The sequence below is a fragment of the Spermophilus citellus genome (genome assembly GCF_964194105.1).
Source record: "Spermophilus citellus genome assembly, chromosome: 4".
Taxonomy (NCBI): Eukaryota; Metazoa; Chordata; class Mammalia; order Rodentia; family Sciuridae; genus Spermophilus; species Spermophilus citellus.
Window position 1 is genome coordinate 136,553,972 of NC_138185.1, and position 26,696 is coordinate 136,580,667.

Below are 26,696 nucleotides of genomic sequence, written 5' to 3' on the forward strand. Positions count from 1 at the left end.
GGATAGTAAAACCTGGGCTTTTCTCCTGACAGGGCTTTTGTGGAGATCAAAAGAGAATGTAAGCTATACTGCATGTAAAATTATACTGCAAAAATATTAAAAATGCTACAAAATGGGGCTGGGGATGTGGCTCAAGCCACATGGCATGTGCGCGGTGCTGGGTTCGATCCTCAGCACCACATACAAATAAAAAATAAAGATGTTGTGTCTACCGAAAACTAAAAAATAAATATTAAAAAATTCTCTCTCTCTCTCTCTCTCTTAAAAATGCTACAAAAATATAAGGGATATTTTTAAGATATGCTCTTGCAAAAGAATATGCGAAGGGTTGGAGAGCAGCTGCCATGTCATGCCAACATAGGTGGAAGATATTGCACCCATAGGCAAAGTCTGGGAAAGACTTAACTATAGGGTTTGGGGGCTGAGTGCAGAAAACAATAAAGTAAGCAGATTCTCAGAGCAGAAAAGCAACCTGACCCACCTCTGCCCCATTGTCTTTTCATGCTGCTTGTCAAGTGGGCAGGCCTACGACTACAGTTCCCCCAGCTTCAGCACCCAGCAGGCTCTGAAGGCCCTGGCTTGTTCTTTTAAGAAAGGGGCCTTGTCCAAGCAATTGAAGCTTGCAGGGATCCAAAGACAAGTGGAAGTTACAGTCTGAAAAGGGATAAACGCCAGGAGACATGGTGCAGCCATGGAACATCCCTGCCAGAAACATGAATCCAGGCCCAAATAATTTGTGTTTAGACAACACAGACGTTGAGTATAAGAGGCTGGCACCACAGAAGTGAGGGCAAGAAACAGGCCTTAGATGTAGTTTCCAGTTCTAGTTCCCCCACTCATTATGTGTTTATTTGGGGACAAGTCACCTTACTTGTCTGAACCTGTACCCTCACCTGTAAAAGGGGAATAAAAACAGCACCCACTGTTTAAATACTGTTATAAATAAAAAATCAAAAACCTAATTTTAGGGGCTGGGGCTGTAGCTCAGTGGTAGAGTGCTTGCCTTGCATGCATGAGGCCCTGGGTTCGATCCCCAGCACCACATAAAAATGAATAAATAAATAAAAATAAAGATATAAAAGAAACTAATTTTACCACCAGCACAGTGCTTGGTGACTGTTGGTTCTGGTCTGGGCCAGTCACTATATTTGGAGAAACCCTGTGATGGACCCACTAGCATCCCCATAAATACCAGCACCAAACCTTGTCTGATGGCCTGTGGTGGGTGGTTCAGGGCACAGGTGGAGCCAAACCACTGGACTCCAAAGCTAGCTCTGCCTCTTCCTGGCTGTGTGACCCTGGGCAAATTAATTTGTCTGTACCTTTTCTTCCCCTCTAAAAATAGGGATAATAATGGTGCCAATCTCATAGGGTGGTTGTAAGGATTGAGTTAATCTATGGAATGCACCCAGCACAGTGTCTCCTCAGCAAGTATCAGCTGTCACTATTACACACTCAAGATCCCAGTAGGGGCACAGGGAAGGAGGGAGAGGAAAAGGCTAGTCTGGCGCATGCATCATAAGAGCATGCACACGCATGCACATACACAACTCTCTACCCACTCACCCCGTTACACCCACCTTGGTTTTTTTCTTTTTCTGCATAAGAAAAGGAAACAGTAAATGCAGAATAAGTGAAAAGCAAGTTGCCAGAATGGCTGGTGGCATTGGGCTTCCCTGCATCCTGATCTATACTTGGGGTAAGGCTCTGGGGTCCAGATATCTGGATTACTTTGTGTCAAAAAGGAAAAATAGGTGAAGGGAGAAGAGAATTCTTTTTCCACATCTATGTCTAGAGATATGGCTGTTCTAGCTTTGTTTTAATAATCCACTGTTGTTGAATATGGTCAGGGGAAGGGACCTTCTGGCTTTTTTTTAAATGAATTTAGTAGCTGATCATGGTAGCACACACCTATAATCCCAGTGACTCAGGAAGCTGAGGCAGGAGGATTCTGAGTTCAAGGTCAGCCTGTGCAATTTAGTGAAACCCTTTTTCAAAATAAAAAATAAAAAGGACTGGGGATGCAGCTCAGTGATGGAGTACCCCTGGGTTCAATCTTGGGGTCAGGGGATAAGATTGGTTACTAAAACACTAAAAATGTGACTCACTCAAACTGACTTGTAAATGATTTTGAATGACAGAAAAAAAATCTTTTTAACTTTGGAGAAAACATTTAATGTAGGGAGATTTGAAATCCAAGTTTGGGGCTTCTTTTGTAAAATTAGAAGGTCTAGTGGGCTATACTGGGCCTGGAATTCCCTGTGGTAATAATTAGCTGAGCTAAGAGTGGCTGTTCTTTGCAGCCTCCAGATTGCCATAGTTGCTGCCACTCCAGTTGTCCCTCCAACACTGAAGCCAAGTGATATGTGAGAACTGCAGACAAATATGGCAGTATTAGAGACAACCAAACCCCTACACCTGCTTGTTCTATTTCAGTTGGGTGACATGTCAACTCCCATAAGAATTTGAATGTACAACTTCTAATAAGTCCTGTACATTGATTATCAGTGTCTGAAGAATAATAATAGTACCAAATGCATATTTATTCTAAAACCAAATATCTGTCATGATTCTGAAAATCTGAGCACTAGCATAGGGTCAGAATCCTGACCCTGTATGTCCCGACCAGGAAGACAGTTCAGTGGTCATTTGTCCTCCTATTGGCTGATGTCACACCCACTGAGCACAAGACGACTTTCTAACCAGAGCCCAAAGCCCCAAGGCAGACAGGATTTTCCTCAGTATGGGTCTAAGGCACAACAACTCTGTGCTTCTGGTGTAGGGTCCTCAGCCCTGGGGGCCTGCTTCAGCAAGGAGGTGGGGGGACCTAAATCTGGAGTCAGATTCTGGATTTGAGTTCTAGTCCTGCCTGTCAATTATGAGCTCCATGAATGCAAGGAAGTCATTTAACCCTACTGAGCCTCTGCTTCCTTGATTCAAAGGCAGAGATAATAACCTCATCTACTTCTCAGAAAATTTGCAAGGATTAAGTGAGATACCATATAGAAAAGTACCTTACAAGTCATAAAACGTGAATAATAACCTCCATTTGAGTGTCCATGTTGTACCAGACATTTCACACATGATCTTATTGATTTAAACCCCACAAAAGCATTGCCAGGTAATCATTATCATTATCCCCAATTTTCAGAGTAGGAAACTGAGTCATAGGGGTTCTATAATTGTCCACGTCAGGTCACCCAGGCAATAGATCTGAAGGATCCAGGTTTTGAAACTGGGTCCAGAGGTGGTGCATTTCCTTTTCTCTATGCGAGAAATCCATTGTTTTCCAACTTCATAATCCAACATTGGCTGCAGTTCTTGTTGTCATCCTTTCCTATGGCCTTGTTTCCTTCCTCTAATTGTTCAAACTACTCCCCTTTTCCACATTTCCCAGTCCCTGAACTAACTAAATGGCCTTAGGACTATGAGACCCATTACTTCTGGCCATGCCTACTAGAAGTTGCTGTAACAATCCCCTCTGCCAATACCCACTCACCCCTCTATCCCAACCTGTTCCCTGCCTGAACTGGGGAAGCTGACCTTCTGACCCTTGTCACACATGAGAGCTAATCCACTCACCACTGGCCGATCCACAGAGATTGTATTTTCGACTTCCCTGTAAGAAACACAAACATGGTTTTCAGTGTCACCAGGAGCAAGCAGGAAGCAGATGGAGGATTTGCTCAGGTCATAAGGCTTCTTGGTGCCAAACTGGGACTAAACTTAAGAGAACTCCTGGAGCTAAACCTCTACCCCAGGAACCAGCCCCATGTAGGCACCATCCCCAATAGCCAAGCCCAACCACATGGCTTCTTGTTGGTATTGTCCAGAGCTCCCTAAAGGCATGACACATACCTCCCCATGGACCTTGCACTTCCAGGGATATAGATCAGAGTATGGCAGGGACTATCAACATATCCGTGGTGGGCAAGGATAGGATTGGCCTTACTAGCTTCCCTTGCCACACTATCCTAAAATTTCAATCATCTCCAACATTTCCTATACCTCTTCTTTATTTTGTTTTTATTCCTTTATCAACTCCCAAATCTAGCATACTACAGTGTGTGTATATTTTATATATATTAAATATATATATATATATATATATATATATATATATACATTTGTTATTGTTGTTATTTCCTATCCATTGTTTTTTCACACCAGCTGTTAAATTTCATGAAAGCGGGGATTTCTTTCTGTTTAATTCACTTCTCTATCCCTAATGCCTAGAAGACCAGAGACACAGTAGGTACTCAGTAAATATCTGCAAGATGAATGAACCAACAAATGAGGGAGAAGTGACATAGGAGTGGGAAAGAGATGTAGACTGGCCAATATGTCCCAGGGAACCTTGAATAAAACAATCCAATTGCTTCCTGCCTCCATTATGTGGAATGAGCCATGTAAGCTTTTAGGGATAGGAGGGGAAAGTCAGGTTGTTACTCACTCAGATAGATTCCGCTTTTCAGAGAAGACCCGGAGGATGAATTCCCCCTCCTGATGGGGCTCATAGGTGGAGGGCACAATGACATACTCGCTGGGAGGCAGGCGGAAGCGCTGGGACACCTCCCGCATGTTAATGTAGGTTTTGCTCCTGGCCTTGGAGGCGTTATAGAGGAAGAAGTCCTTCTGCAGGTGCTGCTTGTTCCCATGCATCTGGGGGACAGAAAAGCCTGTGGAACCTGAGCCTCTTGGGAGGACTGTCTTATCTGGTTCACAGTTCACTCCAGAGGTCCCTTCCCAACTCTGTGGTCACCCATTCACAGTCTCCCCTACCTACTTCCAATTCCCAAGGCCTCAAATAGCTCAACATCACTGGAGCTCCCTACCTCACTTCCTCTTCCTTTTTTGTGGCGATTCAGAAGTGAAGGTCAAGTTTATTGTTCCCACACACAGGGACACTTACCAGAACTGCTGCTTGTCTGCTCCGAATCCCCTCAGGCTGGGAAGGACCCCAAAGAAGCAGAGGGGCCTTGGCTGGGTTCTGAGGGAGGTGATTCCTCCATCCAACCCCTCAGAACATGTCTGTGTGACTCTGCTTGTGGGTGTGTAGTTGCGTGGGTATGAGTATGTGAAGGTGTATGGTAAGAGGGAGAAAGTGCACATCTTGGGGGTGCAGTATCCTGAAGCACTTTCTCTGCAGATGAAATAATGTAGGCAGGGCCCTCTCCTATCATAGTTCTGCCCACAAACCCCACCAGGAAGCGTCTTGGTGAGCCACAGACAGACTCAGGACCCCCAGGGAATGCTGCACACAACTGCTGGCGCTGCCACTGCTATACCTCTTTGGGAACCTTGAGGAGAAACAGGAAAAAAAGACATATCAGATCTGAATGAGGATAAATAGTTGGCAGAAGGGAAGGCAGGCAATGACAGAAATGCAGAATATGACTCCTCGTGAAGCAGGCCAGCCTGTCAGACCCAGCTCCTCTCTACGGCACCCCCTGGAATTTCCTGCTTGTTAACAAACACAAGTGAGCTTGATAACAGGAGTTCTGGGGTTCACTCTGTATTAGGGAAGCTAGAGGACCCTTTTGTCCCCCAAATCCTTCTTGTTACAAAGGTGTTTCCTGGACTGGAGCTGGTCAGGGATTGCATACCTCGTAGATGGCGAAGCCAATGGTGAAGAGATTGGCCCCCAGTTTCCGGTCCTTCCGCCTGTTCTTCTGCATCAGGGCCACCAGGAAGCTGCAGATCACTTCAGAGTCATCAGGGTCATCGTCCTCCTCCAGGAGCTTCAGGCGGTACTGTGGGTTGGTCCAGAAAGTGTCTATGTCCCCCAGAAAAGAAATGTATATTCAGATCTGCCTCTTAGAAAAAGGGCAGGAGGAAAAATGAGACAGACACCTTATTCATCTGTATCCACCATGTGATGATAAATTTAAGGTGCCAACTGGATTAAAGAACATCTAGAGAATTGGTAAAACATTATTTCTGAGTGTGTCTATGAGTGTTAACAGAAGGAATTGGCTGTGTGTTGGTAGACTAAGTGGGGTGGGCACCCTCTGATCAGCTGGGGGCCCAGATAGTACAAGAATATGGCAAGAAAAGAATTCTCTCTCCCTCTCTCTAGTTAGGATACTCTCCTGTCCTTAGACATCATAATTCCAGGCTCTCTGACCTTTGGGCTCCAAGACTTATACCAGTATCATCACCACTCCCCCTGCCAGTTCCTTTCTTTGACCCTGGACAGAAAATTATACCACCAACTTCCCTGCTTCTCGGGCCTTCCAACTTGGACTGGACCACACTTACTGGCATCCAAGGGTCTCCAGCTTGCATATGGCATGTTGTGGGACTTCTCAGCTTTTATTATCATGTAAGCCAATTCCCCTAATAAATCCTCTGTCTATCCATCCATCCATCTGTCTATCACCTATTCTATTGGTTCTTTTTCTCCAGAGGACCCTAATATGCCCTGCATCTAGGTGCTTAATAAATATTCGTTGAAAACATAATTTAAGTATTTGTCTAAATATTTGGTGGGTGGAGTCTCTACTTTTATCAGATGGAACCACACTGATTGGATGTGTAGTTTCTCTTTTTCTCTGAACTCTGATTTTCAGCCTTTGCTGATGGCTTTGCTTTCCTTACCTGCACCACAAATGTTGTTGAGCCCTGGGATCTAGTTCTAGACCTCTCCTCTCATCTCCTGTCTCCCTAGGCAATCTCCCCCAATTCCACTTTTTAATTGTTCCCTCTATACTGATGGCACCTGAGCCAGTCTCTCTTCTGACTCTCTTCTTTCCTTCCTTTTCTCTCTCCCTTCCTTCCTCAAACATTTAAGAGTTCTTATCATATAATTCTCTAATAAAATTTAATTAATTATTTATTTTTGTGGCACTGGGGATTGAACCCAGGCAGGGCCTTGGGCATGTAAGGCAAGCACTCTACCAACTGAACTATATCCTTAGCCCAATAGAAATCTTCATCTGAATATTGGATAGGGACCTCAAACTTGCCATGTCCCAAACTAAAGTCCTCTTCTCATAACTTCACAACCAATCCATCTAAAACAAACAACATGCTGATATTTTTTCCCCCTTAGTGTGTCTTCTATTGTCTTATGTTGCAATGTTGACGTCATCTGCTCAGGTCCCTACACTGGGAATCAACCAACTAATCTACCTTCCTTTCTTTCTCTTTCTTTTTTCCCCCCTTTTTACTGGGGATTGAACTCAGGGGCTCTTAACCACTTAGCCACATCCCCAACCTCTTTTCTATATTTTATTTAGAGACAGGGTCTCGCTGAATTGCTTAGGGCTTCACTAAGTTACCAAGGCTGGCTTTGAATTTGTGATCCTCCTGCCTCAGCCTCTAGTTTCTGGGATTACAGGTGAGTGCACCATGCCCAGCACCCTTTTTCTTTACAGTACTGGGGAATCAAACCCAGGGCCTCACATGCTAGGTAAGGGCTCTATCACTGAGCTATACTCCCAAACCTGCTCTGGACATCTTGACATCATTTTTCATTCTTCCCTCCCTAAATTACCTAATATACATTCCCCTAAATCTGCCTTCTCCCTTCCATCTCTGCAGCTACTGACTTGGTTCCAGGCCTTAAGTTAGTAGCTACTGTGGTTGTTCTGACTTTGAACAACCACAGTAGCTACTAACTTTGTTCTCCACTAGTATCCTCAACATGACCAACACAGTATTGTTCTGACAGTTTCCTGCTTAAATGTTATTACCAGCTCCCTTGCAAACTCCACAGCATGGCAGTTTCCTTCTCAGTAATATAAACAGGATTTCATAAGATAATAGACGTCTGGAGCTTTGCAGAGACTCAGAAAATAATCACGGATATGATTCTACCTGGAACTTGTTCTGCTTGGACCCTTCCCCCATCAAGAGTATCTCCCACCTGGAAAGTTGCGGCAGCCTCCAGCAGAGCAGCCCCTCACCCAACGGCCCTCATTCACGGACACTGTCCAGGTCTGAAGCTTGTCAGACTCCAGGGCATCAGCTGTGAGGTTGCAAATCTCCAGCTTTGTAAAATGGTAGATGAAATCCTCATATGACATCCTGATGGGTTGAAAGAAGAAATATCCATATAAGAATAGGTCAGAAGAGGCTGGGAATGGGAAGACTCCAGGCTGACACAGGACAATAAATTAGTTCAGAGGAACTTGATCAATGTCCCAGAGAAGCCTGCCTTTTCTTTTTAGGGTACAATGTCAGTTTTAATGCGTCTACCCCAAACTATCATCAAGTCTTCTAGTAATGACTCAAACTCATGTATGCTTGATGGAGGAGTTAGATGAAATATTAGTTATCTAAAAGCTTGTCATGTCCCATGTGTCCCTCTACAGCATACCAGGCAGAGTACCAGGCCCAGGGGAAAGAGAACCTTTGGAAAAGGATGAAAAATTAAGCAAACAATTTTAATAGTGACAAGCCCTACAAATAAATGAATCTCAGTCCTGGAGGAACTAAGAGAACCCTGAAGAAAGTTCCCTTTAAGCTGAGACATGAAGGCTGAGTAGAGATGATCTGTGTGAGGGTGAGGGTAGCATTAGGGATCAGGGCAAGTAGAGCTTCCCAGGCTCAGAGGAGAGTGATGTTAAAGCCAAGGAACAAGTGTGGCTGGAACAAGATCTGCATTATGCTGCCCTGGTCCTGGACTCAGTCATCACTGTGACCTGACTGTGGTTACTGTGACCAGAACCTCATTGTTGCTGGCCCTCTAGCTGAAGGAAGAGAACAGAGCCCCAATCACCCAAGAACTGAAATCCGACAGCATCCGACTGCCTAGGGACTGAGGTCTGATATTTGACCTTCCTTCCCTGTCCCTTACCCCTTCTGGGTCCTCTGGGTCCTGGACTCACCAGAACTCTCCATCCTCAGTGACCTGGTGCTGCAGACGGGCCTTCTCATCTTTGTCCACAAAGCTCCAATCCTTCCAACTGGTGGAGAAATGGAGGGATTGTGGAAGGAGAAAGAAGGGAAAGGCCTGAGGTGTGTTGGGATAGGAGATATCAGAGATATAGAAAGTTGAAGTAGCGCCTATCTCCAAATTGTAGCCAATGTGAGCCATGAAAATGCTGGTCTGACCTGTCACCCCCAGTGAAAAACTATAATTTCTTCCTGCTATCTTCAAGATGAAGACCAAACTCTTTAAAGAGTATATGAACTGTAGCCTTCTCTAGCTGAATATTTTTTCACACTTTAAAGATAAGAGCTAAACTCTTGGGGGGTGGGGGGCTAGGGCTATAGCTCAGTGGAAAACACTTGCCTAGCATATGTGAAACAGTGGATTTGATCCTTAGTATCACATAAAAATAAAATAATTAATCTGTCAAAAAAAAAAAAGAGCTGGCCTCTGCAAATAGACAAACTGAGATTCTCCTTTAATAACAGACCTAGCTGTGTAACCGTGGGCAAGTCATTTAACTCTCATCAGGTTCTGTTTCCTCAACTGCCAAAGGGAAATGATTACATTATCATCTCACAGGCTGAGTAGATGAAATCACGCAATGCTATATAAGAAACCGAGCTACTAAGAAAAAAAACCAAGCATGGAAATATCCTTTTTTTTCCCCTCTCCTGTCAGGAAAACATCCTAGTATCGTGTTTCTGAGGCTGGGAAGTTTTTTACAGACTCTCACTGCAAGTGGGAGGAAAAAAATAAAAAAGCACATTTGTGTTTTAGGCTTACTGAGAAGAATTAAGCTAAATTGGGTTCTAGAAATGCTTAGAGTCCAAAATTACTGAAGGAGAAATGGAGATTCCTGAGGCCAGAAGAAGGAACATGGGCTGGAGGAGTCTCCTTGAGTGACCAAGGGCTGGGTCCCACTTGCCAGCAATGGAGAGATCAGCAGGAAGTGAATGAAGTCTGGACATCAAACTGAGGCTGAAAAGCACAGGCCAGTGGAGTAGACAATGATGGGGTATCGAGGGCCTTTCCAGAGTAGAGAGCCCCATTCATAATCACTCCCTCCAAGCATGTCTACATTTCCCATCCAACCCAAACTAGCCAAGGGCTCCCTCTTTGTGATCCTTACCACATCGATGGTCTCAATTTATTAGTGCATGTCTGTCTGTTTTTTGGATGGGCAAGGCCTGTGTCTCTGTGTTCATTTCTACATCCTCAGACAGTATCACGGGGCCTGGCAGATATTACCAAGGAGTGAGGATTTGTCACATGGACAAATAAAGCAATGCATGTGAATGTTTATAGGAGAAAGGAAGAACATACAGTCAACAACTTATCACAGACTATCAAGAGAGGCGCCTGCTCACAGAATATCTCCAGTGCCTACATCTGTGCCTCCTATTTATAGTTGGTGTTCAACAAACATTTGCTAAAGGAATGAATAACTGAAATAAACAGTTAATTGCTGTGCAATGGGATAAAAGGTGTTAGGTACATAAGCACAGGGCCCCACAGGACCTGGGTTTGGTTCTTAGCTACTGAATCCTGCTATCACCTCCTAAGAATAAAAAGAGAACTCAAGAGGCCACCTGCCATTCAGCAGAGACAACCCTGAACCAGTGGTTGAGTGGGACTGTAGAGGTGTTGTAAATGTTCTGTATCCTTCACATAATAACTTTTCCATATTTTCTATTTTTGATGCCCCTAGTTTATTCCTTTAATTGATAAAAAGTAAAATTCTTTCAGAGGGGATTGTGTACCTTTGTATGGTGACAAAAAGGGAGGGGGAAAAAAGTTTCAGCACTAGGTAAGCATGTTCCAGAAACTGTCACATTTACTTCTTATAACATCCACAAGTGTTTATTGTTTCCATTTTACAGTTAGGACAAAGAGACAAGAAGGGAAATCACTTATCCAGTCCATATCCCTGACTTAAGACTCCGTTCCTGCCTGGGCCTGGCCCAAGCTTTCTGGAAGCCTTCCTTTCCAGTCTACTGACCATCAGCAACTTCTCTGTGTCCCTGGCATCCCTGCTTTACTCCCAGTCCTTCCCTGAAGCCCACATCTGCACCTTCTTCTCTGAATCATGGTCATTGGTTTTGAGGGTGAAAAATACACCCAGCAATCATAGTACTCTCATGGCTCAGTTCCCAGTCCAGCCTTTCCCAGACCCTGTTGCTGTCTTCCATGGGTCCCCTCACTTACCCATCACTCCAAGAGCCATTCCACTCTACCTGGCCCCAGGGGTTCCGCAGCCGCACCAGCTTCACTTTCTCACCTTTGAACAGGGCCTTGAGCAAAGTGAAAAAGTTCTCATGCTGTGGAGCCTATCTAGAAAGGGGACATCTGTCCTTCCCTGAGGGCTGGGATAGGGATGGAGAGATAATCTGTTCTGGGACTATCCTGCCTGTGAAATGTTAGGGTGAGGGGTCAAAACCTTAGGACTGAGTCAGAAGGAGTTAGGGCCTGACTGTTGTCTTACCATCTTCTAAGAAGTGACTTTCCTAGAGAACATCCTAGGCCATTATGAACTTCAGAGGAGGAACAAACATTAGGGTTCTGCACTAGCTTATACACATTAGGTATCTGTGTGACTTTTAAAAAAGCCACCTACTGCCTGAGGAACTACAGACAAATGCCCCCTCCAGTTGGACCATTTAGAAAAAGGTGCCTGTCCTCCAGGTGGCTCCCATGGGCTGAAACAGACAAGAGCCCCTCTCTATCCATCCCTCTGTCTGGGCACAATCTGTCCATCTGTGTGCAATGGACCTGACAAGGTTTCTATCTGTGACATACCAGGAAAATCCAGAATTCCCAGAAGGAACAAAACATTCTAACTGTTTGAACATTAGAGAACAAAAAACAAAACAGGAGACTACCTTTGTAGAACCAAAGTATTAGTTCTATTTGTTCCTTGGAAATTTTGGGAAAATTATCATCTTTAACATTAAAAGAAAAGATAAACTGAGCACCAGGTCCCCTTCTACCAGTTCTCAAAAGCCTCCCCACTTCCCAGGTGCTTTGCTTGTACCTTGAGTGGAATTCCCTGATTTGGGGCAAGCTCTGTGGATAGGGAAGGGGCACAGAAAGCTAAATTCCAACTTTAGGAGGTCAATTCAAGTAGGTCCCCATACCCCACCGAGCCCCAGCTGTCTCACCTCCTCCAGCCCAGTGACGGAATAGGCATGACCCTTGACCAGCCCGCAGGCCATTCTTGTCTCATACTGAACAGGAACAATTGTCTGTGGAGCAATAACCAGGCAGCCTGTTAGGAGTTAGGGGAGCAGAAGTTCTGCTGCCTGGAGAGTAAGTTCATATAAGTCCATTTTCTGGTTTCTGTGAGGACAAGAACTACTTTACTCCCTGAAAGTATGCCTCATGACCAGGAGCAGGGGCCCCACTTGCCCTTTAAGAGCATCAAAAAGACAGCCCCAGAGCAGCTGGTCACTCTGAGAAGGTTCTGCCTGGACTACCAAATAACAAGGTAGACATTGGGATGCAAGGTGGGTGACAGCATTTCTGTTCCTCCTTTATGGCCCCCTTAGGATTCTTCAAAGGAAGAAGGTGGAAATCTGGGTTTGTCCTGGATTTGGGGTTCCTCCTTCCCCTGAGCCCATCCAGGATTAACTGTTCCTAGAAAAGGGGCTCAATGAAACATATGGGTCTAAGCTTTTCTCTTTACATCCCCTCATCTCCTTCACACCCACCTAGCAGATGATATTCAAGAAATCAAAAGTCACGGCATCCAGGAATAGATTTCTTAGGAGATCCCTGTTCAGAAATGAATGTGCTTAAGAGTGCAGGGATAGATGTTCCATGTGCAGAAATATTTGAGTTGTAGCCACAAAGAACCTTGGCAGAAAGGTCGGACTGCCAAGGCCCAATGAATGCTAGATAGACTGCCTAGGTGTCAGCAGGCTTGGAAGCACAGCAGATTCAAGGGGAGATTCCTGGACCCATATTGAGCTTAGTAAATATAATAGCTGCATATTGGGATATTGTGCTTGAGTAAAAAAGTTACAGGAGAATACTTATTGGCATATTAAGAATATAAAAACTAATGAAAAAGCAGGCTACAAAGAAGTATAAAAATATGACAAGATTTTTAAAACAAAAATGTAGATTATATGCATAGAAGAATCCCAGAAGGACATTTATCAAATGTTAAGAATGATTATTTTTAAATGGGGAAAATATAGGTTGAATTTTCCTCTATACTTTTTTGTATGACTCAGTCTTCTTCCATGAACATGTAGAACTTCTGAAAGTATTAGAATGTAAGGCCTATGAGGAAGGAGACTTTGATTTCTTCACTAGATTATTAAACAAAGGGGAGAAAATTTGCTTCATTTGCAGTGGTTGCGAAGGAGAGTCTGACAGCAGCAGGGGAGGGTCATGCAGCTTGTGGGTTGGTCTATTTTGACAGTGGGAGTCATACACACCCGTGTAGGTCTGTCATCTGAGCCTCTGGGGTCGAGGTCTGAGTCCCTGAGCAGCGAATTATCCATATTCCTCACCATCCGTGCAATCAACTCCCCCATGTTCAGAGCAGAAGGAGAGGTTCCATAGGTCATGTTTGTGCCATCCTGAGGCCCGCCAAGAGTGTGGGGGACAACCCAGGAGAGGGGAGAGAACAAACAAAGGAGGGTGGAAAGGGAAGGATATAGAAATAAGGGAGGGGACAGACAAAGGAAAAGAGGAGAGATCAACAGAGCATGAATAGAGAAAAGATGGAGAAAAGTGATACAGAAAGCAAATGTTCATCTAATTTAGTCAACTTGCCTTCTAAGCCTTTCTATCTTTTGGGAATGTTAGGCAAGAAGGGAGCAGGAATTAATTTGGGCCCCTTCCTCTGAAATGGAAACTACCAAGACTACATTGAATAGCCCTCAGGGAAGTTGTCTCTCCTGAAACTCAGGAGCCCTGGGCATGATCTGACATCTCCTTACCTTACCGTTGGTTCCTGTATCTATCTGTTCATACCACTTTCTTGCACTGAGAGGCTGATCTTGCAGATAAAAACACAAAGCCCATGTTGCAAGCAGGCATTGTGGTCAAGGCCAAATGACTAGGAGGCTTTCTTAAGGAAATGACCGGTGGGCCCAGGCCCATAGTCAAGGATGAGGCCAACTTATGGGGCAAGCTTGCACTGAGCAATTCAGACAAGAGAGGCCTCCACGACATAGGCCTCTAAACCTATTTCCACCTAAATTTCAGGGTTTAAAATGTTCTTGCCCAATTTCTTTATTGAAATTTTTCAGGAATAACACTCTTTAAAAATTCCTCACTTTCAAAGTCAAGAATCTGCTTCTGATTCTGAAAACTTTCATTATGTCTCAGATGGAAGCTTGATATTGCCATTAACTGAGTGAAAAGCTTCCCTGCCCTGCAACCCACACCACAGACTTACATCAATGGAGCAGCCCATGAGGGAACCTCTCTCAATGGCTTTCCTCATAATCTTGTACATGTCTCTGGGAGCATCCTTGATCTCAAAAAACTCTGTCACCCCTCCTGTGAAGTCCTCCATGGCTTCTGTGGTGTTCCCACCTTTCAGGGCTTCATAGGAACCATGCAGCCTTGAAGAAAGGACAAAGACCAACCTGGAGTCACAGAGTTCCAAGAAATATGACCAGGTCCCTTTGCCCCCGGAACTTTACTCTTAAAATCCTGCAATATTCTCTCATTTCCCAATAGTTCTATGAACTAATGAAACAATATGACTGTCTTTCTTCACAACAAAGCTGAACTCAAGAGGACACAAAGAGCTAGAAGCACTGGCAGTGGAACCCAGATATTCTATATGCTGAACCTTGAGGTAGGGCTGAGTTAAAGCCAATAGCAGTGGGAGTGGAGCTTCTAAGTTGAGAGACAGTATGGTGTTATTATGAATATGCTACAAGCCCATCTATGAGTTCATAAGATGGAGACAAGTAAAATTGTAGGGTCTGAGCTCTAGAGATACAATGCTCTGACCAATGACTTTCAACACCATCAGGAAGGTAGAATTAAAAGAGTTCACTATGGAAAGCTAAAGCTAAAGGTTTCTTACACAAATCTTCATTTCACCCCTTTTTTTTTCTTGGTGATGCTGGGGATCAAACCCAGGGCCTTGTGCATATGAGGCAAGCACTCTACCAACTGGGCTATATCCCCAGCCCACTCATCTCTTCTCTTAAACTTAGTATTCTTGGAGATGTCTCAGCTGAATTCCCACAATACATATGAACATAAACATATGCATCCTGCTGTGACACTTGGGCTCCCTCGCCTCTCATCTGTCTTACATTCTATAGTATTGCCTTACTTAGCATATGCCTTCTCCAGCAGAGCACTCCAGAACTCATTGCGGTGGTTGGATTTGGTGAAAACCAGTTGATTGTTGTACGTTGGGAGACAGTCATCAACAACCACATCCACCCAGTCTCCGTAGCGCCAGAACTGCACAGAAGCATGAAGCACAGGCTCATATACTCAGATTACCATTAGGACATATGCTTGTTCATCCCATTTTGAGTTTGTGGTGTGTATATCTATTTCTAGTTGTACTGTGACCTTTTTGAGGGCAGGAAATAAGTTATAGACCACTTAATCTCTTCCACAGAGAATAGCCCAATACTGGGTACAGTAGGTACTCAATGTCATGTTAGGATTTGAGATTTTCTTTCTCCAGCCTAAGAGGTCTGGAGCTGCAGCTGAATATGCATATTTTTAGGTGTCCCAGATGATTCTCAATATGTAGCCAAGATTGAGAACTCCTGTGATCAGGGAAGGCGTTGTACTGATACTGATTTATGCATTCCTGGCACACACCCCACCATGCTTTTGGTGGTATTGAGGATTGAATCCAGTGTCATTAAGCTATATCCCCAGCCCTTTTTATTTTTTGTCTTGAGTTTGAGACAGTTCTCGCTAAATTGACTGAGTTCATCTCAAATTTGCAATCTTCCTGCCTTAGCTTCTGGAGTTGCTGAGATAACAGGAGTACACCACCATGCCTGGCTGATTTATGTATTTCTTGATAACAAACTGAAGAAGAATCAAAATGGAAAAGGAAAGTGACTGAAAGTAAACTCTGGCTATAGTAGAAATATTGTTCGATCATTTCATTTCTGGATATCCTTTTTTGAATAAATGAATTTAAACTGAAAAAGGCCAAATGTGTAGTTTAATCTCCCTTCCAATGGTACTTTCTTCCTTATTGAAAAGAAGACAAAAATCTGTCTGGTCTTTGTGTTTATGGCCCTTTAGATATGAGACCCTTTAAATGTCAGAGGGAAACTGGTAGTTTGATGGCACAGGGAAGACATAATTCAGGGCCTGGTTTCCATTCCCATTCAGAAGCCAGCAGGATGCAGAACCTGAAGACAGACACTATCTGAGGCCTTCAGTGCTGAGGTACAAGACAGCAGGCATATCAACTGATATCAGGATACTGAGGAGCCGTCAGAACTGGAGACAGACTCCTCAGAACTCCAGAAAGTACCAGATCCCCACATGCAGAATTCACTTTAGTTCTGGTTCAACACCAGGATTTGGCTCTTGTTACTAAGATGATTTGGACTCAGAATATTTCCAATGGCTGAATGGTTCTAGAATTAAGAGACTTAGTTCTGGACCAAACCAGAATCATGATCCCCAGATTAACTACAAGTTTCTTCCAGGCTCTGGAAGGGGCAAGTGAAACATTTAAAGGGCAGAAAGTAAAAAGAGCTGTAGTTCATGAACCAGGAATTCTGACAGAGCCCAAAGGGGCCTATGGCTTCCCAGAGCTAATGTCTTACGGGCCTACTTGAGAAGGCCTGCTGGCAATAACATGGTAGCCAGCCAGCTGAAGGGCAAAAATAGACCCATTAACAGCAATGTCTTTCTGGCATTCTGGGGTGCAGTGGAAGGTATGTGGGGCCCAGGGGTCAGAGATAAACACCTGCTTTCTCACAGGCTTGAAGCATTTAGGGGTTGCTGCCCACTGCTATGGCTGGGTGGGTGGAAAGAACCTTTTATGAAGCTGGAAGTGGTGGGGGCTACAGCTGGCCCTCTTACCATACTCTCATAACCTCACCTGGAAGTGGAAGATTCCCGCATAGTTTTCCGTGAAACTTTGATCGTGGGGTATAACTCGGAAAAGGAGACGCTCATTTAGGGTCAGACAGGCAATGGCTGCAAGAAACCAGCAGTCCCCTGCAGGCAAAAACATGACACAGTTTTCATGTGGGATCTATTTGTCCCTCCAGGGAAAAGAAGACCCCATCCCAGCCAGATGCTCTGTTTTGCTGAAGAATGGAGAGTCACATGGTGCCTCCTTTCCTGCTTCCAGATCAGACCTTATGGAAGTGTCAAATCAGGCAAGGAGCATTTGACAAGAACTCCTTGACAATATGATCAACAGAGCAACTTACTTTGGGTGTTTTTCTAAAGGCTGTAAGCAATTCCTCCTTTTGAAAAACAAACTGACTTCTATTTTGGACCTCAATAGAGGCAGAGCAATAGATGATCATAACTAGATTGGTTTTTGTTTGGGTTTGTTTGGTTTTTTTGGTACCAGGTATTGAACCCAGGGGCACTCTTAACAACTGAGCCAAATCCCCAGCCCCTTTTATGTTTTATTTTGATACGGGGTCTTGTAAGTTGCATAGGGCCTCACAAAGTTGCTGAGGCTGGCTTTGAACTTGTGAGCCTCCTGTCTCAGCCTCCTGGCTGTTGGGATTATAGATGTGCACCACTGCACCTGGCTGGGTTATTTTTCTTGGTAGGAAATTTTCCCTGCTTTGTACCTTTACATCAGAGCCCATTTTCCTTTTCTGACCTCAGTGAAGACTAAGTGCCAGTATGTTGAGAGCCACAGACAAGTCAAGATGGCGCCTGGCACTTTGCCAAGAGGAGTGGTTTGAGAAGTAACGCCAGCGAGCCATTAAGATGATAGAGATTCCTTAATGACTGACTGCTGTGTCTAGATAATGTCAATGAAGTTAAGCTATGTGTAATCATTAAGATGATGAGGATTCCTTATTGGTTGACTGCTGTATCTAGTTTATGTTAATTAAGTTAAACTATGTGTAATTAGTTGTGTATATATACTTCTCTGTAATAAAGTGGCTCCCGCTGTATCAACCTTCACAAGTTGCTTGTCACCCCCCTCCCCCTTACTTTGCCCAGCCAGACTGTGGCACCAGTAAACCATCAGCTAAGCAGATTTGTATCATAAGAAAGGCCAGCTAGGCAGCTGCCCTGGAGTCAGTATACAGGCACACTAAGACATTGCTGGCAGTGAAATGAGTTGGTGACATTTTCTTCTTTTCCAAATCTCCTTTCTGGAAAGGTACTATATGTAGTGAGATGACCCTGTGTGTGTGTGTGTGTGTGTGTGTGTGTGTGTGTGTGTGTGTGTGCGCGCGCCCGCGGGGACACCCGAGTGACATACCTGTTGTTCTCACAGTCCTAAAACTGCCTTCTAGGGAGGACAGGCTAAGTTAACTGCAACACTGAGAGTATAGGGGAGGCTGAGAGTTGCCCACAGCCACTTTTATTCTCCCTTCCCCCTGGAGCAGCCACTCTGTCCTTGGAAACAGGGCATAGGTGTCTTGAAGGGCTGAGATCGTTGGCCTGCTGGGTGCTCTGCAGGCAGCGAATCAGGTGCAGGAGAGCGGACATCTCATTCCTCCTCAGCTTCTCCCTCAGGAGCCAAATAAGCCAAATTATTTTCATTTGGCCTCGGATGCCCTTTTCTCTCAAGTTTTAAATTGTACCTGTTGATGTCCTCTCTAATCTTACTTAACAGAGCTTGTCTGTAGTACACGTCAAAGGTAATACTTCCTGAACAAAAGGCTGAGAGAGGAGGGTCTGATGGAACAGCCAAGCTAGCAAAGAGAAAACTAAATATTCCTTCGTATTACAAATGTCATTTTTGTTAAAAGATTCCTTTAATATGGATCTGTTCTTGGGCAACTTAAACAAGAGTTCCAGTTACAAGCACTATTTTTGGTAATACAGTTTTTGGGGTGTGTGTGTAAGAATTCTTCATGCTCCAGCGGCATGCTTGGTACACAGATAGCTACAGAGTTATTTTCTAAAGAAGGGGGTGCAGCTAGAAGCAGAGCTCTGGTTCTTGCTGAATGGGGTGTGTTGATGTCTTTGCGACTCTAAAAAGGGAAGCTGTAGCATGCAGCACACCTCCTGTGACACAAGGCAAAGCACTAATGAGAAATGGGGCAGGATACACAATAATCACCATGAGTCAATGAGCAAAAATTAATTGCTATAAAATTCTTCCAAAAATGCATTAAAAGCAAAAACACATTTTTGTCCCTTTACCTCCTAGAAAGGAACCACACCTTTTAGTAACCTCTGGATCATCTGGCAAGATATGGCTGGAGGGCCTACCTAGATCTCCTTGACAGATGTCGGTCCTATTGGCTCCACCAATGATAAATCTGGGATTCTCACAAATTTCCTGGGAAACAAAAGAGAAACGACCAGGTAAAACTAATAGTAGTAGCTATTATTTGTTGAGTCCTGGCATTTAGTGTTGATTGGCACCCTGTATCAGGAGCTTTATACCCATCTCTCATTTAAGTCTCCAAAAAAAAGAGTCCTGTGAATTGGATACCATCTTGTTATTTTTCAGATAAGAAAACAGAGGCTCTGAGAGGTTAAGAAACTTGTCCAAGGATACACAGATAGTAAGTGCTAAAAGCCAGCTGCATGCCTCCTTTTCATTATCCTATAGTGCTCCTCAAACTGTCATACTATTTGAGTAAGGATGCACCTTGAGAAGGCTGTGTCATTTCTGCTTTAACAAAGTGACAACAGAAAGCACAGTTCTTGCTCTTCCTAAACAAGAAGGAATGCCAGAAGGAAAATAAAGTTCTTTCTCTCCAAGATAATGATAACATAGATATTTAAAGTTAGTGTATGTCCCTACTTCCATGGACTCAAATGCTGGGGAAGCAGAGAGTAGACTTGGTATAAGCCTCACCAGCCTCCCGGTCCGTTGGAGGGGGCAAGTCTTTATTCAAGTCCATCCAATAAAGCACCAGTGGCTCCAGCAGTTTTAAGTTCAGGTAATAGGTTAGTGTTTAGCCCAACAGAGGTCAACAGAGGGCGCTCTTGGTTTGTATGAAGACTTCAAGTTTGGTTTTTTTTGTTTTTGTTTTTTTGCTAGTGGTCGAGAATTTTGTTTACTTTAAAAAATAATTATAGATACAGTGTTTTGGTTTTAACACTTTTCTTCACAGCTTTGAGAATCCTTGCTATTCCTGTGACACCCTCTCTGCCTCCTCTCTTTTCCCAACAACCCAATATATCCCAAGTGAGCTAAAGCTCCTGGCACTCAGGGATGGAAAGTCTTGCTTACAGCACATTACAGCCCTCTTCCTATCGCATTAAAACTCTGAATGCAGTGGAAGGATAAACCACTACCAATAATTTTTTAAACAATTACCTATATTTGGAGAGAGGGAATAGGTGCAAGGAATTGGGACAAATAAAACTTTGAACATAACCATTTGAAAATAGGTTTGAGAGCTGGGGTTGAGGCTCAGAGGTAGGGTGCTCGCCTAGCATGTGTGAGGCACTGGGTTCGATCCTCAGCACCACATAGAAATAAAGATATTGTGTCCACCTATAATTAAAAAATAAATATTAAAAAGAAAATAATTTTGACAAAAAGCATGTAAGGTTTTATATAATTAAAAGCTAAAATTAAAGAGGAATCATATAAAGCAATCTGTAAAAGCTGAAAGCAAACTGAAGCAAAGGAAGCTAACTGTACATCAAGTCAGGGACATAAAATGAGTTATTTCAAGTGACTTAAAATATAGCTTTTTGACTATCCCTTTGGGAATATTGCCTAAGAACAAACCCAAAACCATAAGAAATAAGAACAAATAATAATATCCTTATTTTAAAACTGACATGTGACATGTATACAATAAGATAAAGCAGATAAGAACTTATACTAATGTAATTAGCATAAAAAATGTAAAATTATAAAATAACTAAAAAAACTGCAGTGTTCAAATTGAGTTGCATATTTAACTCATGAATTACAAAGAAGGAAAGCAAAGCAAAGGTGAATACTGAAACTATAATTCAAAAATCTTCCTCTAAATAAAAGAATATATTTGATACTGCATATTTGAAATAACAAATGGAATACTAAGAATATCAACACAGAATGACATGAAGGTATATTCTAACACATTACTGGACTTCAAAGAAAAGGAGGGGAAAGTCTTTGGGCATGTAGGAAAAAATAAGTGACTTATAAGGGGAAAATCTTCTATTATCAGACTTTTCAGTAACATTTTTTTTTTTTTTTTTTTGTGGTGCTGGGGATTAAACCCAGGGCCTTGAAGCACTCTACCAACTGAGCTATAGCCCCAGCCCTCAGTAACAATTCTTTATGTCAGAAAAAAGTGAAGCAATATATTTAGGATCATCAAAGAAGGGAAATGTGAACCAAGAATTTATTTATAGTATAACTTTGTTTCAAGTATAAAGGGTATGGACAAACAATCCCAATATGTACGAATTCAGGGAATATTGTTCTCATTAGTTCTTCCTAAGGAATATACTCGAGATAAGCTACAGACAATAAGAAGAACTTGAAAAACATCAACATGGGTAGGGTGAGCACTTAATATAATACAGCTATTTACAGAATTAAAACTAAATGATGCTTAGCCAGGTATTGTGATTGCTTGGAGGCCGAAGCAAGAGGATTGTAAATTTGGTTTTAACACTTGTTGAAGACCCAGTCTCAAAAATATAATTTTAAAGAAAGAGCTGAGGAGAACGGGCTTCCGCAATCACTCCTTCTCTCCCGAACTGCCATTTCTGACATTCAGCTCTGGACTTTGCTCTCAATTTGCTCTGGAGTCCCAGGTTGCTCTGCAGTAAGGGGCTGAAGATCCCTAGTAAGCTAGACTGGCTCCTGAGCACCAGGAAATGAACACTACTCCCTCACCTTGGCATTGCATCACCTCAATTTTAAGTCATGATATTTCACATGACTGGCCAGGAGTTGAAGAAGGACAGAGAACTCAAGAGACTTAATGTGGAAATATATGCAGAATCTGAAATGTTACTTAGAACTTTGAGAACCAGAGTGGCGCCAATCAGATGAACCAGCAGCTCAAGATTCCATGTCCAGAGCCAGGAGGTCACAAGAAAAAACTCAGCCCAGGAAACACTGGGTTCAACATATATATGCTATAATCCTGATTCATCACCTCCAAAATGCAACTCTATTAAGCCCCACTACATGATGCTTTGCCATACAGGATCACATAGTCACAAACAATTTTTTAAATGACTCCAAGGAAAATTAATCCAATGTTGGAATTCCTTTTCTCTCTAAATATTAACGAAGATAAAATTGTAAACAGATATAAATCTTAAAAAACAACAACAACAACAACAAAAACTAAAAGAATCAATGAACACAACTTTCTTTTTCCTTTCCAATGTGAAAAGGAGTCTCCAGGGTTTTTTTTTTTTTTTTTTTTTTTTTATCTTTCAGCCTGGCTCCTTCCCGCCTTTTCTGAACACTTGGTCATTGACCTTACTTCCATCAGCAATGGCTGCTGGCAATTGTGAAAGTCTGCGCTGCTCTAGGAAGGTTGGAGAACTCACTTCATGCTTTGTGCTCCTCCCTTTTTGGATCCCTGAGACAAATTCTCTGTCACTCAACCACCTTACCCTTCCCATCCTGACTCTTTGAAATCTTAATGGGAAAAGTCTGGTAAATAAAATTCTTTATCTTGATACAGCTGAAAGAAAGCAAGAAAGAAAGCAAGAAAGCAAGCAAGAAAGAAAGAGCTGAGGTTGAGTTCAATGATACAGCACTTGCCTAGAATGTGCAAGGGCCTGGGTTCCATTCCCAATGCCAGGGTGCAGGTAGCGGGTTGGGACCTAAGTGGTGGTTAAAAGAGAAAATATATAGTATGTAATGTATTACCTGTAATGTTCAGGCAATGCACAAGTACTTAAAACTATTTCACATAGGAGAAGAAAGAATGAAAAAAATCTGTTTTCAGGAAATTATTTGTGGGGATATTATTAATATTGTTATTTAGACAAACAAAAGTTGAGGGAATTCATTGCCAGCAGACTTGCCTTGCAAGAAACAATAAAAGAAATTCATCAAGGAAACAAAAAAGTGATATAAAAAACTTGAACCCAATAAAAGAAGAAAGCATGTAGGAGAAGGTATAAAAATAAAACCTTTCATTTTTCTTATTGTATATTAATTTCAGTCAAAGCAGACTCCAAAATTGAAAATTATCAGAGAGAAAGAGGGCCTTATGTAATGATAAAAACATTGTGGTGGAGGGGGTGGCACATGCCTATAATTCCAGAGACTCAGGAGGCTGAGGCAGAGGCCAGTCTTAGCAACTTAGTGCAATCTTGACTTGAAATAAAAAATTTTAAAAAGGCTGGGGATGTAGTTCAATGGTTGAGCTCTAATAATATAGACAGACAGACAGACAGACAGACACACACACACACACACACACAATTTTCCAAAAAGACATAATTCTATTTGTGTGTGCACCCAACAACAGGGTATCAAAGTACATGAGATAAAAAGTGATAGAACTAAAGGAGAAATAGATAAATCCAATATTATAGTTGGAGAGTTCACCATCTCTTTTTTAATAATTAAAGGCCAAGTGGGCAGAAAATCAGTAAGGATACAGTTGGCCTGAACAACATGATCAATCAACTTGATTGAATTGACTTTAATAGAATATTCTACCCCCAAATGGAGGAATAAGCAGTCTTCTCAAATTTCTCTGTCACAAGTCATTTAGGCAGATCACACTGTGGGTCATCAAATATACCTTAACAGATGTAAAAGAACAGAAATCATACAAACTATTTTCTCAGACCATAGTGGAAATGGAACAAAATAAATAACAAAAAGACAGCTGAAATTATTTGGAAATGAAACAAACATTTCTAAATAACACATGGGTCAAAGAAGAAATTTCAAAGGAAGATTTTTAGAACTAAATGACAATGACAATTAGGGGCTGGGGTTGTGGCTCATTGGTAGAGTGCTTGACTGGCACATGTGAGGCACTAGGTTCGATCCTAAGTATCACATAGAAATAAATAAGTAAATGTACTGTGTCCATCTACAACTAAAAAAAATCTATTTTTTAATTAAAAAAAGAACTATATGACAACTAAATATAGCATCATAATTTGTGGGATGAAGCAAAAGCAATGCTTGGAGGGAAATTTATGGCATTTAATGCATATATAAGAAAGTAGAATATAAAATTAATAACATTCAACCCAAGAAAAGGAGAAATTTAAGCCTAAAGTGAGAAGAAGAAAATAAATTAAAAACTAGAGCAGAAATCAGTGAAATAAAAAAAGTTAATGAAAACAACTATTTTTTTTTGGAAGGAGCAAGAAAACTGATGAAACTCTACCATATTTAACAAGAAAAAAGAGAAAACATAAATTACTAATAGAAAAAATAGAGACATCACAACTGATTCCATGGACATTATAGGAATCCTTCAGGCATTCCCATATGCTTAATTTGATAATTTAGATGATATGGATACATGTTTTGAAAGATACAAACTACCAAAACTCACATAAGGAGAAATAGATCATATGAATAGAGGTATACCTCTCAAAGAGTCAATAACTAGTAACTCCCCCAAATGAAAAGACCTAGATGACTTCACTGGTGAATTCTACTAAATATTTAAGGAAGAAATGGTACCAATTCTCCACAAATTTTCCATAAAATAGAAGCAGAAGGATCACTTTTTATGACTCATTTGATGAAGCCAGCATTATCCTAACATGAAGCCAGAAAAAGATATTACAAAAAAAGAAAAACTACAGACCAATATGTGGTATGAACATAAAAAATACCCTGATCAAAATAATAGCATCTTGGGGTTGGGTTTGTGGCTCAACAGCAGAGTGCTTGCCTACCATGTGTGAGGCACTGAGTTCAATTCTCAGTACCACATATAAATGAATAAAAAAAAAGGGTCCATAAACAACTAAAAAAATTAAAAGAAATAAAAAAATATTAGCATCTCAAATATAATAATGTATAAATAGAGTTAGATACCTTAAGTAGGATTTATTCTAGTTATGCATGGCTGATTTAATATTCAAGACTCAATGTAATATACCACATCAACAGGCTAAGAAGAAAAAGTCCTATGATCATATTGATTGTTGCAGAAAAAATATTTGACAAACCTCAACACTTGTTTAAATCAAAACCCCACAACTCTTACCCAAGTAGGAATAGAGGAGAACTTCCGTGACTTGTCAAAGAACATCCACTTTGCAAAGAACAACTAAAACTTCATACCTAAAAGTGAGACACTGGATGCTTTTTCCCCAAGATCAGGAACAAAGCAAGATGTACCCTTTTACCACTCCTATTCAACATCATACTGGATGTTCTAAGTAGAATAAGGAAATGAAAGATGCAAAGATTAAAATAAAAAATAAACAAACTGCCTTTATTCAGATTACATTGTCTATATAAAAAATCCCAAATGAATGACAAAAACAACAACAAAAGAAAACCCACTGAGAACTAATAAGCAAGTGTAGCAATTCCATTTACATGACCACACATTAGGTGTAAGTCGATATGAACTCATGTTTAGCTTTATATAGGCACAGGTGGTTATACAGAAAAATATTTATGGATAAGTGTATATGCATGCATTAGTACACACACACTTATCTTTATCAGCTGAGAGTCAGACAGTAGCAAAGAACAAAACTAGCAATCAGATTCTGGTTTCTAATACCATTTACAATAAAAGAAACCAGTGTTTGCAAGTGCTTAAAAATAAAACCTCACAACAAAAGGGTATATGAAATAGACACAGGGGCCAACTGACAACTCCCAGTGATCACAGCTGAACAATGAGCAACAAAATAAGGCAGTATTAGATCAGAACCCAAAAAGAAAAGTAAATATCCATGAGTCTAAACTGATATAAATAAGTGATTGAACAAGTTAATGAAGAGAAAAGACAAAGCTCTCATGCAGAATTATTCCCAGTTATTTACATAGGGTCCTCTGCACTCAAGCAGGCAGAGCATAACTCCCATTTGTTATGGATTTATGCTTTGGGTCTTGCTTCTGAAGAGTACGGTAAGGAAAGGGAGAGGGGAATAGGAGCTTTGCAGTAGAGAAAGCTGACAAAGTTACTTCAGTCATGTTAAAGCTCAACATCAACAATGATGAGGTGTGTTTACAGTCTTGCCCTTGATAGATACCTAATGAAATGAGGTATCTCTTTACTTCTGCGTGCCTCCTCCCCCAAACCCATAAATCCAATCAGGAGAAAAACAGCAGAGAAATGCCATTTGACGGGTATTTTACACAATACCTGACCAGTACTCTTTAAAACTGTAAAGATACAGAAACAAAGAAAGCTTGAGAGATTGAGATAAACAATAGGAGCTAAGAAGACAGCACAACCAAGTATAAAGTGTCTTGGACAGAATTTCCAAATAGAAAAAGATAGCATGTAAAAACGAAGGAAATCTGAACAAAGCATGGCCTTCAGTTCTAAAAATAGGTACATTCATTACAATTAATAGATCAATAATGACCTTACTACTCTAAGATGTTAATAGAGAAAACTGGGTGCAAGGTACAGTGGCCCCTGCTTATCCACAGGAAATATTTTCTAAGACCCCTAGTGTATGCCCAAAACTTTGTATAGTACCAAACCCTAAATATACTGTTTTTCCCTATACATACACACCTATGATAAAGTTTAATTTATAAAGTAGGCAATTAAGA

The 26,696-nt window shown here is 41.8% G+C and overlaps 1 protein-coding gene across 5 annotated transcripts in view; it reads right to left on the reverse strand.

Annotated features, from left to right (window-relative positions):
• Positions 1-26,696, reverse strand: part of CAPN3 (calpain 3) — a 43,153-nt gene that overhangs the window by 5,069 nt on the left and 11,388 nt on the right. The window contains exons 2-14 of one of the 5 annotated variants that reach the window (XM_081289154.1): positions 19,262-19,331; positions 16,944-17,062; positions 15,189-15,322; positions 14,292-14,460; positions 13,324-13,467; positions 12,040-12,123; positions 11,087-11,172; positions 8,835-8,912; positions 7,871-8,031; positions 5,607-5,776; positions 4,454-4,662; positions 3,583-3,619; positions 1,581-1,598 (exon numbers count right to left, since the gene is read on the reverse strand). In XM_081289154.1, the coding sequence (XP_081145280.1) occupies positions 1,581-1,598; positions 3,583-3,619; positions 4,454-4,662; positions 5,607-5,776; positions 7,871-8,031; positions 8,835-8,912; positions 11,087-11,172; positions 12,040-12,123; positions 13,324-13,467; positions 14,292-14,460; positions 15,189-15,322; positions 16,944-17,062; positions 19,262-19,331 (1,479 nt within the window). The other 4 variants (XM_081289155.1, XM_081289151.1, XM_081289152.1 and 1 more) reach the window with 4 other exon arrangements.